Source organism: Sprattus sprattus (genome assembly GCF_963457725.1).
Source record: "Sprattus sprattus genome assembly, chromosome: 5".
Classification (NCBI taxonomy): domain Eukaryota; kingdom Metazoa; phylum Chordata; class Actinopteri; order Clupeiformes; family Clupeidae; genus Sprattus; species Sprattus sprattus.
In genome coordinates this window covers 21336145-21354590 of record NC_137924.1, presented here as the reverse complement: position 1 = coordinate 21354590, position 18446 = coordinate 21336145, and the positions used below count along the sequence as shown (strand labels likewise).

General features: G+C 45.2%; 1 protein-coding gene across 2 annotated transcripts in view; it reads right to left on the bottom strand.

The window, feature by feature from the left end:
* Positions 1-4041: 4041 nt before the first annotated feature.
* Positions 4042-18446, bottom strand: part of adcy5 (adenylate cyclase 5) — a gene marked incomplete at both ends in the record, with an annotated part of 70003 nt that continues 55598 nt past the window's right edge. Inside the window, 14 exons of one of the 2 annotated variants that reach the window (XM_080839415.1) lie at positions 4042-4170; positions 4523-4647; positions 5453-5657; positions 6466-6729; positions 7845-7977; positions 8295-8315; positions 9081-9256; positions 9672-9842; positions 10239-10355; positions 11686-11773; positions 11984-12081; positions 13582-13726; positions 15081-15103; positions 17420-17557. In XM_080839415.1, coding sequence (XP_080695541.1) covers positions 4042-4170; positions 4523-4647; positions 5453-5657; positions 6466-6729; positions 7845-7977; positions 8295-8315; positions 9081-9256; positions 9672-9842; positions 10239-10355; positions 11686-11773; positions 11984-12081; positions 13582-13726; positions 15081-15103; positions 17420-17557 — 1833 coding nt within the window. The remainder of the gene's footprint in view (positions 4171-4522; positions 4648-5452; positions 5658-6465; positions 6730-7844; positions 7978-8294; positions 8316-9080; positions 9257-9671; positions 9843-10238; positions 10356-11685; positions 11774-11983; positions 12082-13581; positions 13727-15080; positions 15104-17419; positions 17558-18446) is intronic. The other variant, XM_080839416.1, reaches the window with a different exon arrangement.

Sequence of the window (18446 nt, the reverse complement as noted above, 5' to 3'; positions counted from 1 at the left end):
TAGAGCTAAGACAAAAAGGTGCAGAGACAAAATGTTAGCCTGAGCGTAACTTCAGAGCAAAGAGCAAAACATTGTGTTGCATATCAGTCAGCTCATGTCATATCTAAGTTAGCTGGGTAGTTGCCCTGCAGTGGAGTTTAAAGGTTCACATTTATGTGGTCATCGGACTCACGCAAGAAAATAACTTATGGAGCAGAAAAGTCAGCGGTAATCAACATGGGTCAGACATGCAATGTATTTTCCCCCTAAATTATACTGTGAGAAACGCTTTGATCAGCTCTTGAAAGTCTGGTTAATTTCCAAGCACATTTGCAGTCGAGACAGTTGATTGTTGCAAGGGTGATTATTATGCATGCTGTTTTCCTTAAAAAGAACCAAATACCTCAGTTCTGTGTATTGTCTTGACTGCTCCCACACAAAAAGTCAGACTTCATTTGGGTTCTTCAAAATGTGGATGCAGGTTGGGGTGACACAAGTTCACAAGATAGAACTCAAACTTTAGTTCTCTCATGTAGTGAGGGGCTTGTTAGAAAGCCCTGGCAGTATAGGCCCTGTACATTTAGTGATTGCCAGACACACTCTGGTCTTGGCATGCATTGACAAACGCTGCAGGAGGTCGAAATGAGAAAAATCATTGCCTTAAGTTTTGAAATTGGTAGAGAAGTTAGTATAGCAGTAGTTGCAGTCTGCACTGAGAATAGATTATTTCTGAGATGGACGTGGAAATCTCACCAAAGGACTTATAAATAGCTAACAAATAGTCCTCTTGGATCCACTGTACTGAAACCATATGAATGTGTAAGGCCACACATGCAGTGCAATTCATAAGCATGTGTGGCATATCCTCACCTGGAAGACGTTGGTGCCTGGAGGCTGATCATGCACGCCATCCCAGAGGTAGGACTGCTCAGCACAGCTGGTGTCTCTTGCTGGGCTTTCGCCATCTTTGCTTTCTGTAGAGGTGCAACTTTACTATTGGCGTTAATCCTTCAGTTTCCACAGATAGGGCTCTCCTGCCCCCTTCTGGAATGATGCGGTACTACATGTAAATGTATCAATGATGGCAGCCGTGATTTTGGCCCCGGTGCTGTGCCTCGTATAGTGTGAGCTCCGAGATATCATTTAGCATTTCATGTGATTAGGTTTTACATAAACTAATGCTGGTGCATAGCATATGCAGAGACTTCCATAAGGTGTTTTACCAGGGGACTGGACTGGTGCAGTGCAGTAATATGAAGTGAATGTTGAGATGGCTGCAGTCACAGTAACTGTTGTGTAACAGGAGTAACATTCTTTCAGCACACCTAAATGTGGATGGCTACATCCATAGGTTAACCCAGACACCTGTTGTTTTTATATGAATCTGGGGGCAAATGTATTTATTATTTATGTGGTGAATGCAAGGGAAAATGATACTTCAGAGAGAGACCTGAGTAAGTTGAACATTGTAGTGGTTTATTTGAATGTAAAAAACAGCATAGTGTTGAACATGATAGATAGGCAAAAGACAACCCAAGATTTTTAACTGCAGGGATTTGCACTCAGTTGCACCTAATCCTCCCTCTCTCTAACCACCTAGATGGTGTAAGAGGCTTCCGCATTAATTCTTCTTTGAGGGGACAGGGTGAAAAATTATATTTTTTCTTTTTTCTCACTGAAAAAAAAAAATGTAAACGTAAGTACCTCTACCCTAAACAAGAATTGCATTTAAAAGCACAGAAAAATGGGACTAGACAGAACTTGAGTCAAAACAGACTTTAAATTCTAGGTCAGCTGTATCAAAAGTTACCGGTGAGTGTATGGAAATAAATCGTCAGAAAGTGTTCCTGATTATATTTCTGAGTAACTTTAGTGTTTCCTGGAAGCTTTTCGCTTGATGTCCTTGTAGGTTTCCACTCTAAAAGGTTATGACGCTGGCCTGAGACTTGGTCCAAAAAAGGCAATGCAATATCTAATTCAAGACTGTACTCATAGAACACGGCTCATTCTACATTTGCTGGTTAAGCAAGAGGGAAAAAAACAGACTATTGGAAGGAAGGTGTTGTAGGAACCTGAAATAGCATTTTTCATTGTGACAACACCGGCGCCGAAGTGTCTCCAGGACACCGGTACAGTAAGAATAACTAAACAGCAGGTCATCTGTCCTTGTGGGTCTCCCACTAGTCCACTTTGCATTGATATACAGTGGCAAAATCACCCACTCACTACACCTTCAATCACAAAGGCCTCATTGGAGAAAAAGTATATGGACATTCATTGGGTCGTACCATCTGATTAAGTTGGGCTGGTGGTGGTGGTGGTGGGGGGTCAGGTTGACAGAAGTGCAGTGCAAAGGAAATGGCTCTAGGGCACCCGGAAGACATCATCTCCTATGTCTTCTGCCATCGCAAACGTTACATGACCTTTTCATAGCATATCTTGTCACTGTGTTGATTTCTGACCACCTCAAAAGGCCTTTTTCATGTTTAACACTGTTGATTCAACCTTCATGAACTTACAATATTCAGTCATCTGTCCTGCCTCTATCGAAATTGGGGGTATAAATATAAAGGGAGTGGTGGAAAGGGTTTCTGACAAGCGTTCTCTGATTGAAAGTGGTTCCCATGTGGTTCTCTGAGCTATACGATTCCAAAGCACTAGAGCCATGTGGTTCTCTTGTTTTGCAGTGAGTGATAAAATGTGCACATTTGTAATAACATTTCCATCAGGTATACACATCTCAATACACATTGGTGTCCATAGATCTCTTTCTCTTTCTTTCTCTCTTTCTCTCTCTCTCTCTCTCTCTCTCACTCACTCTCGCTCTCTCTCGCTCTCTCTCGCTCTCTCTCTCTCTTACTCTCTATCAATGTAGAAAATATAGAATCTAAAATATTTGAAGGTTTGGTATTTTGAGTTAAAATACAAAAATGTCATAAATACAAAAAGACCCTTACTTGGACTTTCTCTCTATCTTTGAAAGTGTCTTCAGTTTAAACGGACATCGGTGGGACTGTGTGTGAGCATTTAGGTTTGGGGAGAGGGGGGCATTGTGTAAATACACATGTATACACACACACACACACACACACACACACACACACACACACACACACACACAAACACTTGCGCGCAAACACACACAGTCTCAATCTGTTCATTCAAGTACCCAGACAGATAACACTGTCAGCTTTCGATTCCAAGCATCAGGCAAGCCTGGTTACCTCCCGGGCAGAGTTGGAGATCTTCTGCAGTAAAGGGTTGGTAGTGCCACGGTTCTGGCTTGGCAGCCATGTTAGTTCACCCAAGGTTTACTTTTTTGTGTGTTTTTTTTTTTTTTTTTTGACACTGCCACATCTGTACCACTCCATGGTGTTCAAAGACAATGCGTTCCTATGAAGCACACACTGGCTCAAGGATACAGATAAACACATAAAACAGCCAAGTGTTTTACCCATGTACACATTTCAGTGTCCTCATGCAGAGCTTTTTGAGCTCTGGAGCCTCCTGGATCTTAGAGGCAGGCGTGTCACGGTGATCACGGCCTCTCAGGGGATAACCTCCTCAGGGGGTGGGGGGTAAGAGAGAAAAGACCACTTCTAAGTTTGAGCGCCTCTTGCACTCAGGTCAGAGAAATAAAAACAGACATTTGGACTCCTGCTTTCAAGTCTGGTCCTGGCTGGCGTTTCTTTGGCCTCTTTTGGTGACGCCGGCCCCTGAAAGGCCCTGTGCTGTGGCGCTCCTCCAGTCCTTTCAGAAGGGGACAGGTGAGGGTGGGGGGCTGCAAGGCTCTTCAACATTCCAACCAACCAAACTGACAGGCCCAGCAGATAAGGAGAGGGTGGGGTGGGGGGGGGTTGATAAGAATATAACAAGGAGCCGAAGGAGTGTTATGCCAGAGTGTTTGGACAGGTCTAGTTGTCCTGTATGTCAACTGCTGGTCTAGCCACACAGAAACACCTGCTCACTTTTCTCCTCTCCTCTCCTCTCCTCTCCTCTCCTCTCCACAGTGTACCTGTCCTCAGCTTCTGTTGCTGCTTTAGGGGGAGAAGGGTGAGGATGTTAACTGCTGCTGGGCCCTCCGTTCAGAAAGTAAGTCGTCATTTCCCCTTTGCCCTTGACTTTCACAGGCCCCCGGCACTCAAGGACGTAGTTGTAGGAGTTCAGGACCTGGTACAGGTCACTGGTCACCTGAGGGACAAGAGACAGAGAATAGTTACAGACTGACTGAGACCAGACAGCTTGATTAAATACTTTCAGCTCCATTTATTAGTCTTGTACTGTTCTAAACATGGGTGAGAAGAATTTCTTTCCAGGGAAATGGACCACAGACCAAGTGTCCGTAGGTACTGGACGTAATACTTAACAGATAAGCACTTTGCACTTTTTATGTTAGACGATGGCCTTTTCATTGTGAGAAGATGTACTGGGGTTAAGTACAATGCACTTATATAGGACCAATAATAAGTTGAGCACCTGATACAAATACGAGGAGAGTTCAAATTCATGTTTGGTCATTTTAGACAGCCACTCTTGTTCTCACCTGGATCCTCTCCGGCACACCAGTGCTGTCCATTCGGCTGGCCACGTTCACAGTGTTCCCCCAGATATCATACTGAGGCTTCCGTGCCCCAATGACCCCCGCCACCACGGGGCCCATGTTCAGTCCTGTGAAGGGGACCCACATACTCATAAGTGAAGTGATACCCAAGGAGCATACATCCTAATGTAATGCTGTACTATACTGTCTGACACAGCATTCATATGCTAAATTAATACATGTTAAGACAAATATGTTCTTGACTAGAAGTGAAATAAGCCAGAGGATGGTCCTCAACTGACATTAGGGCTGAACGATTTGGGAAAATAATAAAATTGCGATTTTTATCCCCCAATACTGTGACTGCGATCCACCAACAAAACGTAATGAAAGATTTAAATATGACCAACACAATATAAGATACATTTAGTGTTAAATATTCTTTCCCACATTTTACATTTTCATTTAACTGCTCATCACAGAAACAAGAACAACAAATCGGTGGCTTTGCCACTGTGCATTTAAGTAATTTAAACAAAGTTATTGTACGTATAAACACAAGGCATGCACTTTTGAAATACTGTGTGCAAAATGTACCATCTTTTTTTTTTATACCACATTTTAATCGCGCACCTTGCGGTTAGAAAATCGTGTTTTATCATATCGTGATTATATCGCAAATGCAATTAATCGTTCAGCCCTAACTGACAGCAGGTCGAACAACTACGCTCACAAAGCGAAAGCACTGCACTTTCTATACCCCTTGAAAGTATTCAGAAAACCTGCCAACCAACACACTGATTGTTCCAGAAATGTCAGTTTATGGTGTCATTGCTTGTAGCTTGGATGTTCTGTCCCTTTTACGTCACTTTGGACAAAAGCATCGGCAAAATGACTAAATGACATTCATGCTGAGCAACTGTGCCAGCGTACCAATCTTCATCTTGAAGTTGTTGAAGGAGTGCTCATTGATGTGCTTCATCTGCTCCATCAGGCGCATGGCGTAGTCGGCCAGGGCTCGGATGTGGGAGCGTCCAACCTTGTCGTACGTGGAGTCGTTGAGGCCGGAGGCGGCCATGTAAGTGCTGCCGATGGTCTTGATTTTCTCCAGCTGACGGAAACGGTCCTCACTGATTATCTGAGAGGAAGAGAGGGGAGGGGGGGGGAAGAAATTAACCAAGACATGACATCTCCGTCCAGCCTGCCTATAGTCACAGCTGAACAGCCTCAGGCATGCAGTACAGCAAACAGAAGAGCTAATCTCTGACATTCACGAAAGAGGTGACAGACAGAAACTAGTAGTCATAAGGGGGAGGAAAGACTTCAGTTAGGAGTAAGAAAGACAGAAAGTAGTAGTCATAAGGGGGAGGAAAGACTTCAGTTAGGAGTAAGAAAGACAGAAACTAGTAGTCATAAGGGGGAGGAAAGACTTCAGTTAGGAATAAGAAAGACAGAAACTAGTAGTCATAAGGGGGAGGAAAGACTTCAGTTAGGAGTAAGAAAGACAGAAACTAGTAGTCATAAGAGGGAGGAAAGACTTCAGTTAGGAGTAAGAAAGTAATTGTGCTTGCTGCTCCTAACTATGAACAGAACACAGTTGCGTCTCTGGAGGGTGTAGGTGTTTGCCTGTAATTGCTGCTCAGCAATATCCTTACTGATCAAAGTAACGATGACCTGGTTTTCATGGACTTTAAATTTCAGCTAATTAAGCGCAGGATATTTTAGGAAGATAAACTGCAAACAAATTGCTATTCATCTACACAGTAACTAAGTATCAAAACCTCAAAACACTGAACCATACATCAAATCTATGAAAAGCAGATTGATAACCCTTTACCTGAATGTCAGTGATGGTGGTCAAACAGATGGTCAGTCAGACATACTTTGTATAGATAGATAATACAGGGAGAGAAGATGCTTTTTTTCGAAAGAAGGCATATCTGTACCTCGTCGAAGTCGGCGATGATCTCATTGAGCAGCCTCAGGCACTCAACGCCCTCGTTGTTGGCCTCGAGCTCCACGTAGAACTCGGAGAAGTTGCTGATGGAGGCGAACATGACAGCAACGCACTCGCATGACTGGTAGTACAGCTCGTCGTTGCGCCGCTCCCGTGCCAGGAAATGTGCCGCCACGTCCTTGGGCAGGATGTTGTGGAGGAGACGCCGGTTATAGGCCTGCAGCTCCTCCATCTCCTCCTTCTCCTCGGTAGCCTGTGAGGGTGGGAGCAGTCACGTGTCCATCACACACAGGTTAATGACCGTGCATGGGGGATTGGAATGGAAGCCCCCCTAACCCTCTGAGAGGTAGACAGGTGGACTGACATCCATAAAATAGACTGGGGCTGAGAAGGGTCAAATCAACCATACCCAGGCAAAGAGATGTTACAGACATCACCTCTGTTCTAATACAACCCGGGAACACAAAAGTGGGATGCTGCCCAGAGTTTTACATTCTGTGGATGTTCTGTAGCCATATCTGAGGCTCATTATATAATCAAAAGCCTTCACTGCAAATGGCCAAGTCTCTGTCCTGTGCTGAAATGAATATCACATTCCACTGATTTGTAGAGCACGCATTACAATATTCATGAATTCAAGCGCTGAATGAAGACATACTGCTATCGACCAGGGTTTCACAACCAGCCCCTCATCAAGCTTGCCCTCCAAGTGCAACAACATATCGTTCCACTATTTCTAGACCTGAAATACAGAAGAAGTCTTTGAGGAGCACTGATTGGATTAAGCGCTGGAGAGTACCTCTGAGGGGCAGGGCTGATGAGATTGGCAGACAGCCTTTTTCTCCAAGGGCACTGGTGTGTGTGTGTGTGTGTGTGTGTGTGTGTGTGTGTGTGTGTGTGTGTGTGTGTGTGTGTGTGTGTGTGTGTGTGTGTGTGTGTGTGTGTGTGTGGGCACTGGGGGCTTCCCCCTTTACCGTCAGCCCCATAGCTTCAGCTAATTCCATAAACAGTAATATGGTTTTTACTTTGGGTTCCTGATTTGATTTGCCTGGAGCTCACAATCCAATTAGACGAATGCCAGGACTGGTGTTTGATAAGTACAAACCTCATCCGAGGAGGCTTGCAGAGAAGCCGTTTCAAAGGCAATAACAAAGCACTGGCCTTTGATGTAGCTAATCTTTACATCACTGCATCGTGACGCAAATAGCAGGCGTAAAGCTAGGTAATGCAGATGGCAATTTGAAAATAGTTGAGAGGAATGAGTCGACGGTGAGATCTTACACATTTCAAACACACACACACACACACACACACACACACACACACACACACACACACACACACACACACACACACACACACACACACCTGCAGCTTCCACAGGAAGTCCAGCCTGGCCGTGGACTCCACCTGTTGAGCATGGAGGTAGAGCGCCAGCACGAAGACTGTGATGACCACCGGAGTCACGATCTTCAGAGGCACCCTGGAGTCTGAAGCGCAGCTGCCAATCAAAGACCACACAAGACTCAGAAACCCACAGCCTCCCACACACCACCAGCCAAACACACCTCAATAGACAAGGGAATTAAACTATACCAGATATGGCACAAAAAGCCATAATATGACACTGTGTTTTAACAACAAGCTGCTATTACCCAGGTATGCACTACTAACAAATCAATCCCAAGACGGAGGAGTAATATAGGGAGAGAGGTAGCTATGAGACTCAGCTCCCATATTAAATTACAGTAGAATACCATGACCTCCTCAACATTAATTTTTCTTTAGAGTGTATGGTACTGTCTGGTTGTGACTTACCTCGTTCCATTGATGAATTCACTGTTGATAGAAAAAACAAAGAGGAAGTAACGCTTCAGAGAGGCTCCAGAAGAGAAGCAATAGCGAGTGCTTCATCACAAAGACACACAACACGAATGGCCAAATCCATATTCAGACGGGACATTCGTTACAGCGAGCTAATGCACTGCTGAACCTCAAAACCGAAATTGAATTGAAAGTCCACTGCTCGCATCCTTTAAAATAAATGAATGTGACTCATAGCAAACTGGCCATCCATATCCCTCCATTCAGGCTCAGGGTGCCAGAGGACTGAGTGGGTCTGCAGTGATTAGAGTATGAGGTCAGCAATGGCTAAGGCCACTTAGTCATCTCCATACGCACAGTTCAAACAGATACGCTTAAAACCATGAATGAGCAAGATTCATAGTCCAAGGGCACATCCTTATTCAAGCCAAAGCCCACTATCTCAAGTCCACTCATTAAAGTACTTAGTCATAAAGTCTTGAAGGTCAATCTTTTTTTGAAGTAGTTGGTACGTTTGAGCTAGCTTGCAAAAGGCTAACCATTGCAATTTCGACAGTTTGACAGATAGACTGACAGACAGTCTTTGACAGAATTTGACAGCTGATAGTCAAGTTGATAGATGGCATTTGTATATTAAAGCTGTATAAGCATAGTTTATACTTCTAGTGTTTGCAACATTCATGAAATACCACTACTGTAACGTAAGTGTGACTTAAGCTAAACTACCCTGTATCTCAGAGCAGTTGTGTGTGAAGGTGTGGAGGGTTAGGGATGACTCACATGGCGTTGGCCATGACCAGCAGGTCCACGTTGTCGAACAGGGTGACCTCTGGCACCTCCATGATGAGCACGTAGAGCACCTCGATGAAGAGCATGAGGAAGAGCTTCCCTATGCTGCTCACCTGCAGGAACACGGAGCAGGCCAGCAGACTGAGCAGCACACAAGACGAGAAGTACTGCAGAGAGAGAGAGAGAGAGAGAGAGAGAGATAGAGAGAGATAGAGAAAGGAAGAGAGTAAGGGAGGGAGGGGAGTGTGAGAGAGAGGGAGGGAGGAACGGAGTGGGTTTATTTGTATCAGTTGTGTGAAAAACTTACAAATGTTCTTTTTAAACTTCAAGCACTTAAAGCATATTATCTGTATAGACTGGACACTGCGACCACAAGGCTGGAAGACAGGTGCAGTAGCAAGAAGGTGAAACGCCATGATGGATCTCTTCATCGCTGCCCTGACCCCAGCTGATCCCAGCCGTCCCCAGCTGACCCCAGACCACCCCAGCTGACCCCAGACCACCCCAGCCTACCCCAGCTGACCCCAGACTACCCCAGCCGACCCCAGATGACCCCAGATGACCCCGGCGACCCCAGCCTACCTCTGGGAAGTTGCAGTTTGGCGTGGAGCTGCTGCTGCTGCAGAAGCCCTCCAGTGTGCCCAGGGAGTAGTTGAGGGCGGAGCGGCGCACGTGGCAGGCATTGACGCTGCTGGGGTTGACGTTGAACTCCTTGCTCAGGCACGTCCGCAAGTTGGCATGGCTGCAGGTGAACTGACGAGACGAGAGAAGAGTCAAAAAGGTTCAACCCGGCACAAATCTACTCACAAATGCGTCAGGGGAACATTATGCAAACACATTCAGTGATATGAGACTTGATTCAACCTGTGTGATTGGCCCCTAGGTCCAAATCATCACAACACTGCCATAAAAGAATGCCGCCCGTTCAACATCTGTTCTCTGTGGCACATACCGCACCCACAGAATTTAAATGAACCAGTTCTTGCTTTGACTCAAGCACAAGTTTACTGTCAATATGTTGATTACTGTGAGGATCCACACAAACATATTGTGAACAGAATGTTTTTTTTTAAGGGGTCCCTTAAGTTGGTGATTAGTCAGCTGTCTGTTTGCGTGCACCAAAGAGCCGAAGGAGACGCCGTGACTCACCATGTTGACGAAGGCAGAGAGGAACACCAGGATGATGGTGAAGACGCCCACAAGAGTGCTGTTCAGCCTGGACTGGACGATGCGCTTGGAGAGTGTCTGCAGAGGCACTGGGAAACACTGAAGACAGATGGGGTGAAGGGGGGGGGGTGGGGTGCAGAGGACAGAAACATATATTAACCAACTACATCAATGACATACACAGATCCAAGGAGGCAGGCAACACAAACTTATAAAACTGATTGTTCCAATCTTTGATTGTGATTGGCTAAATGGCGTTCCATGCCGTTGTCTAATCCAGCATAACCGTTCAAGTTGTCCTCATAACATTCTATGATGACACACCATATTACTTCGCGTCGTGCCTAACAACTCCCCTTACCTGTTCTAAAATCAGCGCAAAGCACGGCCGCTTGGGGCTTATTGCTTAATTATACAACCCACACAGACACACAAAACACACAAGCTGTCCACGTGTGCCTGTCATGATTCTGTGAGTGTAGGACATGTAGTACGATGTTTCAGACGTCAAACTAACTTAACATATCTTTACATATCTGTATTTATCCAGAATAATCCAGTCCATAAAATATATATACACTTGTGGTCATCTTACACACAAGGCTTTTGTCTCTGGTCTACAAATGTCTATCCATTTTATTTTGTTGAGGATGTGCAAATATGAATGCATTGTTGAGGTAATTTCAAACAAAACACTAAAGAGGAGATAACACGTACATTTTCAGTATTCGCACAAATCCACCAGAAAAAAATACACACACCACCTAATTGCAAGAGCCTCGAGGGACACAATGATAACGTGAAGACTTCATCCATCAGCTACGTGGGCTGGGGGGCACTGAGGATCCCACTTTGACAAATGCACTTTTCTGCCTAACACCTGGGTACAGTGAATGGTACCCTGTCAGCTCAGACAAAGACGTGAAACTTCTCAGTCCTGCCTTTGTTCTGTGCGCCGTGAGTCATCCCGCCTCGTGGGGAGGGAAACAGTGCCAGCAGTGAATGAAAGGCGATCGATGATGAAGCCCACACAGATCACCGGTTAGCGGTTTGTTTACGCTGTCAGAGCGCAGAGCCAGATTACAATGGCCAGAAATTCAGAAGCCATTCAGCTTCATTGTTCAACTTCTTTGTTCAGCCTCTTCAGCAACCATCAGCCCTGAGCCCCGTTGAGTGTAGAGGCCACTCAGTAGTGGCTGGCATTGCAGGGCACGCACAAAAATAAAACAGTATTCTAATGTGCAAGTTGAACTCTACATGGTTGCGGGAGAGGTAATTACCATGTGCAATAATCAGATCATCCAGCCCATAATTACTACGACAGGCAGCATGTCTTTGGTCAATAGCGGAAAAAATATGTCTGTGTTAATGAGTGGGTGCAGGCAGCGATGAGCAGCTGCAGAATGGATCCGGTCGGAGGTCCACTCACCCCGAAACAAGAGTATATGGCCGAGATGAACATGACCACCATCAGGAGAACCAGGCAAGTCGCGTAAAACCCAATCATCACGTTTGAACTGGAACAGCAACAAAACAGAGTTAATGGTGGATAGCAAAGGATTTGAAAAAAAAAAACTGGTGAAAGAATAGTGTATCTGTGTGTATATGTGTGGGTGTGTTGATACAGTGAGAAGTGAAACTGACACCCATCTCTGTCAACTCATATTCTTCGACAGACCTTTGACAGATAAATCACTAAGACCACATTCTCCATGTTGTATACTTACTGTGGCACGATGACAATCTGAATGAAGCAGATAAAGAAGAAGACAAGGGAGGCACAGGCCACATACGCCCCGAACCTGGAGTCCACCTGTTTAGAGTACTGAAAGAGAGGAGAGGAAAGGGTGAGAGAAAACTCAAAGAGTCTTTAGGAGAAAGAGGCCGAAGGCCACTGTTTCTCCTTTCCTGTCTGAGGTGCGAGACCACTGTTAGAGAGACACTCACATTCACCGGATGTTGCCCTGACTATTATGACTCAAAATGTTGCTGCTGATTCTGTCAGTCCATAGTAGGATTTGCCATTCAAACAGCAGTAAACCCACTTTAGTAAGTGCCACTGTTGGAATGATGCTCTACACATGAATCAGAAAAATCACGCTTTTACGTGTGCTCACATTGTTTGAAAAGTGGCCTTCATTGTGTGCGTGTGTGTGTGTGTGTGTGTGTGTGTGTGTGTGTGTGTGTGTGTGTGTGTGTGTGTGCGTGTGTATGCGTCATTGCTGAACGGAGCATGATGACAAATTAAACTCTTCAACAAACACTAATCTCCGGCGTGATAAAAGCCTGCTCAGATTACAGATTACGCACATTAAGGGTGTAAACACCAGCAGATGACCTGCTAAAAGGTTCCCAAAGTAAATGGAGCCACTCATATGGTTCTAACGAACATCAAGCATCCGATTGGGGGCGCTTTGAGTGCGGGCTTAATGGAGAAGAACAAAAAGCTGTAATTAATTTTGCCTTCAATGACCAGAGACATTCCAAACAAAGACCTTTTGATCTAAATCCCCCTAAAAAAAGGCCTCCAGCCAAAGAAAGGGACAGATAGATCCCACAGAGAGAAAAGAAGAGACCTGACTCTCCCCCTTTCATCTCTCTCCCTCTATTCTGCGATTCCACAGCACTCACCTCTGCACAATCCACCCCTCCTTCCCTGCCGGCTTTGACCTTCAGCTAGGGACCAAACCAAATCTGTCCGCAGCTTCCTCTCTCGATCCTCTCTACACCTGCCACTTTTCTCCCCCTCAGCGCGTCATGGGACCGTGATTGAGAAGAGTGCTGCTGGGTGCAGGGGTGATTACGAAAAGGGGGTAGGAGGGGCTGTGTGATTGTACAGGGAAGCTGGGAGGCAGTGGGGTGTTGAGGGCAATAAGCACACCCAGATCACCATGGACTGCATGACTGCAGCGTGGTCTCCCATCCAAACAAAAAAGAAGGAGGATTTCTGAGTGTCTGTCAGCAGAGTGGGCCAGTGGTTCCCTTGTTTGTTTGACTGAGTGTCAGTGAAATGCATTTTAAAGATGAGTCTACATATTCACCACAATGATTTTTACATATCTCATTCTCATACTATACAACAACAAATATAGCTGTACGACTGTTTAGGGTTTGGGACTGTTGTGTGCCAAGTTGCCTTTGTGAGGTTTTTATACAGTATAAATGTTAAGTTTTAGATTTTTAGCAGAACACACCCTGCATCACATATCTGCATGCAAATATGGGATGCAGCAAAATGACAGCCCTTTCTGATAATCAAACTCAAATTGCAATTACGCTCAATAACATTCTTGATTGATATTTGTAAAAACAAAATGGATGCTACCTTCTTCTCCAGGTCTGGCTCTCGGAAAGTGAGCAGGAATTTCTTGACGTGCTCGGAGCGCAGGCGGTCGATGCTGCGGGCGTCGATGGCTCGGCCCAAAAACTCATCCACCTCGTCCTCAGGGTTCAGGTTCTCTTGGGTGTTTCTGAAAATTAAATGTTTAGATAACACAAGACGACACGCTGGTTTCTCGCTCTTCCTCGCCAAGCCATTTTAGCGGTCTCGGTCGGGCAAAGAACCGTGGATTACCAAGCATCCTCAGAATACCAGAGCTATCACTTAACATTCACGCCACCAAACGATCACCAGATCAAGCCAAAGCGAACTAACCTGAAGCAATCCCAAACCAAAACAAACCACACTGAACCACACCACACCCAACCAAGCAAGTCGGCAAGCATGTCTAATTGGTCGCAGTTTAGTCACCTTCTTGGCTAGCTTTATCATAAAAGAAATCATCAATGGCTTACTGTAGCATAAATCACCAATTCCCTTTCATGGCAGTAACAGAGGAAACTGCATCAAGGGCAACTCCACAAAGCACAGTAAATCCATCTAGAGATGATGTAGAGAACTCTGCCTGTACACGTAACTACAGTTGAAAACAGCCTTACATGAAAGGTCAAAACAGTAGTGCATGATGGTATTGACCTTTGGTAGGAGCTCAGTAGCTTTAATATCACCACTATTCTGATTGGGCCACAAGTTGAAAGCCCTTGCATGCGTTTCGCTGCACACACCAATATAATCAGTAAGCTCTGTGACCGATCATTATAATCAAGGCCCTTGCAGTTGCCTCACAACACTCTCCTGCAGCCTATCCTGGTGTGTTTCATGTTTGGGCTGTTGATCATCCTTGTTGCTCTTTGATCCAGATGGCACCTGACTCAGGAACAGCTCTGGCCCTCATGAGGCCCTCATGTGGGCCAGAGCCGCTGCACAGGGCGAGACAGGCACTGAACAAGTGGAATGGGTTTACAAAGGGATGGAAACCATGGTACGGACCAGGAACTCTGGTTCTGTGACGGTGATTTGTGACAAAGAGACGTGGCTTTCTCGCTGATGGGTGCCAACAAACATGCATGATGGCAGCTGAAGTGCCACCAGAGACTAACGTAGTATAATATGTTGCTGTTCCTGGAACCACCTAAACCCCCTAGAGTCATGCACCACCAATCCCACAGTTGGAAGCTGAGGGAGCGACTACTGTTCTTTCATCACCATTCTGGAGAGATGCTGGGATGGCTTGTGAAAGCCTGTACGTCTATGATGACTCCATCCCTATTATTGCATACATACATCAAGCATCTAACCAGCATGGAACAAATATGGACTGAAAGAGGGACGACCAGCCATTCTCAGTCCAATTCATAGAGATACAGATACAGAGTCAGGGGAAATACAGGGGAAAGAGGAAGAGAGAGAGAGAGAGAGAGAGAGAGAGAGAGAGAGAGAGAGAGAAAGAGAAAGAGAGAGAGACTATTTGTTTTTATACTTACTTGTCCTTGGGATCTTCAAAGCCCTAGGGAGACAAGAAGAACACAAAGGAGAAACTACTTGATGAGGATAGGATGGCAGTTGACAACTCAACTGTCCTCCAACATTTCTCAATAACACACCAAAACAACACAGTTAAATGTAGCAAACAGACACTTTGCTCTCAAGTAGAGTGGAGCCACAGTGCCCCCCTCTGGTACAACAACAGTAGGACAAGACATTAACAGAACCGTTATTAATACACCTAAATAGTACAGATTTCACTCTGATAAATGAGAGAGAATCAAGACAGGCAAGTACTTGTTCATAACAAAACTATATTGAATCAGATTATCTTAGACAAGCACATTCACCATCAAGTAGGCTCCATTCTACCAAAATGTAAACACCCAGAGACGCACTGAGACACTTCTGTCTTGAAACAGCTAACATAGTGATAAGACACAGTGGTCACACTGTAAACAGAAGGTGAGTCCCTCCAAGTAGCAACATGGCTGTGAGATAAAACCTCACTGATAAATGGCCTAGCTGCAGCCCAGGGCACAGACGGGCCGCACACCTCATAACTCATTTCTGCTTGGACGAAGGCAGGACCATAGGGAAGAACGAGAGGGAGAAAGAAAGAGAAAGACAGAGATAGAGAGTGAGAAAGAGCGAGAGAGACAGAGACAGAGAGGAGGACAGAACATGCAGCTTTTTCAGTTAATTTCTTCATCCTTCCTTTCTCTCTTTTGGAAATAAAAGTGGCAAATGGAATGCTGCCGTTTTTTTTGCCAAAATTAAAAGATCAACTCAGTCAAATTGTGCCTCCAAATAACAGCTGTTCTGGGTCACTTCTTGTCACAGTAAATCATCTCCCTCTGCAGTGCAGCACCTCCACTGTCACCTTCAGTGAAGGAACAAAGGGTAACTAGCTAATAGCCGATTAGCCCCAACTGCTATTAGAGAGCCCAGGCCACACTGTTGAAGTCACAGGCCAGTGAACACCACACGCCAGCCACTCAGTCCACTAAAGGATGAAGTAGGGACAAAAATAAATAAATCAAAAATAAATAAATAAAAACTTGAAACAGTCACATGGAGATGACACAGAGTGGCTGTTGTTTTTGTGGCAAAGGGAGTTTCCCTGGGGAAGCAGGTGATGTAGCCACATGAGCGAGCACTCACACACTCAGCTACAGCTTCTGCTTATCCACAGCTCCCACCCAGCCTCGCGCCACGAGGAAAGACCTTCGCGAACACAAACACACACACACACACACACACACACACACACACACACACAAACTCATACACTCACTAACACTTACTCACTCACACACTCTTTTCCACTCTGGGCCTAATCACATGCAGGTCCCATCACGCTCTGGAAAGTGCTACACCTCTTAGCAGTTAAGACCCTGTCTAGTCACACCTGTGGGTGGTGTCAAGCCTCTTGGGGAAGACTGGAACTTTCCAGTAGAGGCTGACAATACAAAAATAAAGAAATAAAATAAAAAAATAAAACATAGTAGCTTTTCTGTTCTTTCCTCCTCATGTGTCATGGGAGGAAGGACTCTGGAAGAGAGACTGATAAGCGGAGGTTCCAGCACCTTAGTCGCTCCTCGTTATCTGATCACCGAGGAAGAGGAGTAGGAGGAGAGCAGGGCATTAAAGCGGGGAGGTAAGGAGTGTCCCAACGGGGCCCAGACGGGGCCTAATTGTAGCGTCCCTTTTGCCTAATTAAAATCCCTGTGCACGCTTTTCGGAGGCAATCAAACTTTTATTTAATCTGAGCATGCATCCCCTAGGGCCCTTGGCATTACCAGAGAGAGAGAGAGAGAGAGAGCAAGAGAAAGAGAGAAAGAGAGGTGAGAGTGAAAAGACAGAACAGAGTGAGCCTAAGACTTTTAGGTGTAAATGCTGTTATGTTCTGGGCGTCTTCAGACTTGGTTAACACCTTGAAAGTGACTAGTGGAAAAACACCTCCACCTAACACAGTTCCACATCACCGCTGACACTATCACAGAAGGGTTGAAAAAGCTAGCATGTATGAAAAACAAAAATACGCCTTCTGATGCACCTCAACAGATGCACACCTAGCTTTGGGCTACCAACGCTAATTTTAATTCAAAATAGAATGGGTTTTATACACGTCGTACAGCTTTATGCTGGGCCTTTTCGATTAAATGCCTGGTGAATTTGACATGTGTACCTGTGTGAGTGTGTGAGTGTGTGTGTGTGTGTGTGTAGAATAGAATAGAATATATTTAGTGTGCGTGTGTGTGTGTGTGTGTGTGTGTGTGTGTGTTGAAGTGCGGGTTTAATGTGTGCAGCTACTTGACAATCTGCTTGTGCTCACCATCCTCTTCATCTCCTTGGAGACCTGGTTGCTGCCCAGATGGTTGTAGAAGGGCCGGTCGGTCCAGTGCGAGGTGTTGTGGCTGACCGAGTTGGTGCGCTGCCGGTTCATCTTGGCAATCATGGCCTTCTCTTCTTTCTGTGGCAGACAGACGGAGAGAACGCCATCGCCATAAGTGTGACAAATTTTCCAAACCCGGTAACATCACGGCACGAAAAAAAACACAGATGGGCAGAGTATGGCATGCCAGTGGTATTTGGATTTCTAAAGCCTCCCAAAAATGGAATGGAATGGCAGTGAAAGTGGTTAAGAGGATTCAAAAGAAAATCTCAGAGAAAATAAACAGACAGTATCAGAAGAGAGAGAAGGGACGCAGTCTATTCGTTGTGCCCATGGAAGGCCATGCACACTGCAACGAGGAGAAAAAGAATTCCAGTGTATATACTGCAGCCCTGCGTTCAAAGGAGGCCAGGTTGCTTATAAATGGATGCCAGGACAGCATGAAATGGATTTCTGTCAGTTATTCTATAATAAGCCACAGAGCAGGTGCTGTTTGTGAGGCATGCAGAGAGAGAGAGAGAGAGAGAGAGAAAAAGAGAAAGAGAGAGAGATAGATGAGTTCATGAGTGAGATGTTCTCCCCAGAAAACACAGAATTAAGTTTTTAATTCTAGCTAGAGGGCACTGTTTAAAACTGGGCACTGACTAGGTGGGCAGGTTGGTGGCAAAGTAGCATTTCTGTCCACAAGACTAAATACTTTCTACAGTTTGTTTTAGATTGTTTTGAGGGGAGAGGTTTTGAGTGTGCATTTATGTGTGCGTCTCTTTCCGTCTGTGTTTGTATTAAAATTTATTTTTATACATATATAATTTTTTTTTTAAGATTTTTACGATAGATTACTCTCTCCTCGTAAACATACGACAATTTCATTGACTAATCTCTGATGTGTCTGACAATCAATATGAGATGTACTATTCATTGCCACTACTGCGGACGTGAAGGCTTTGGAGGGCGGAGCTCCGATGGA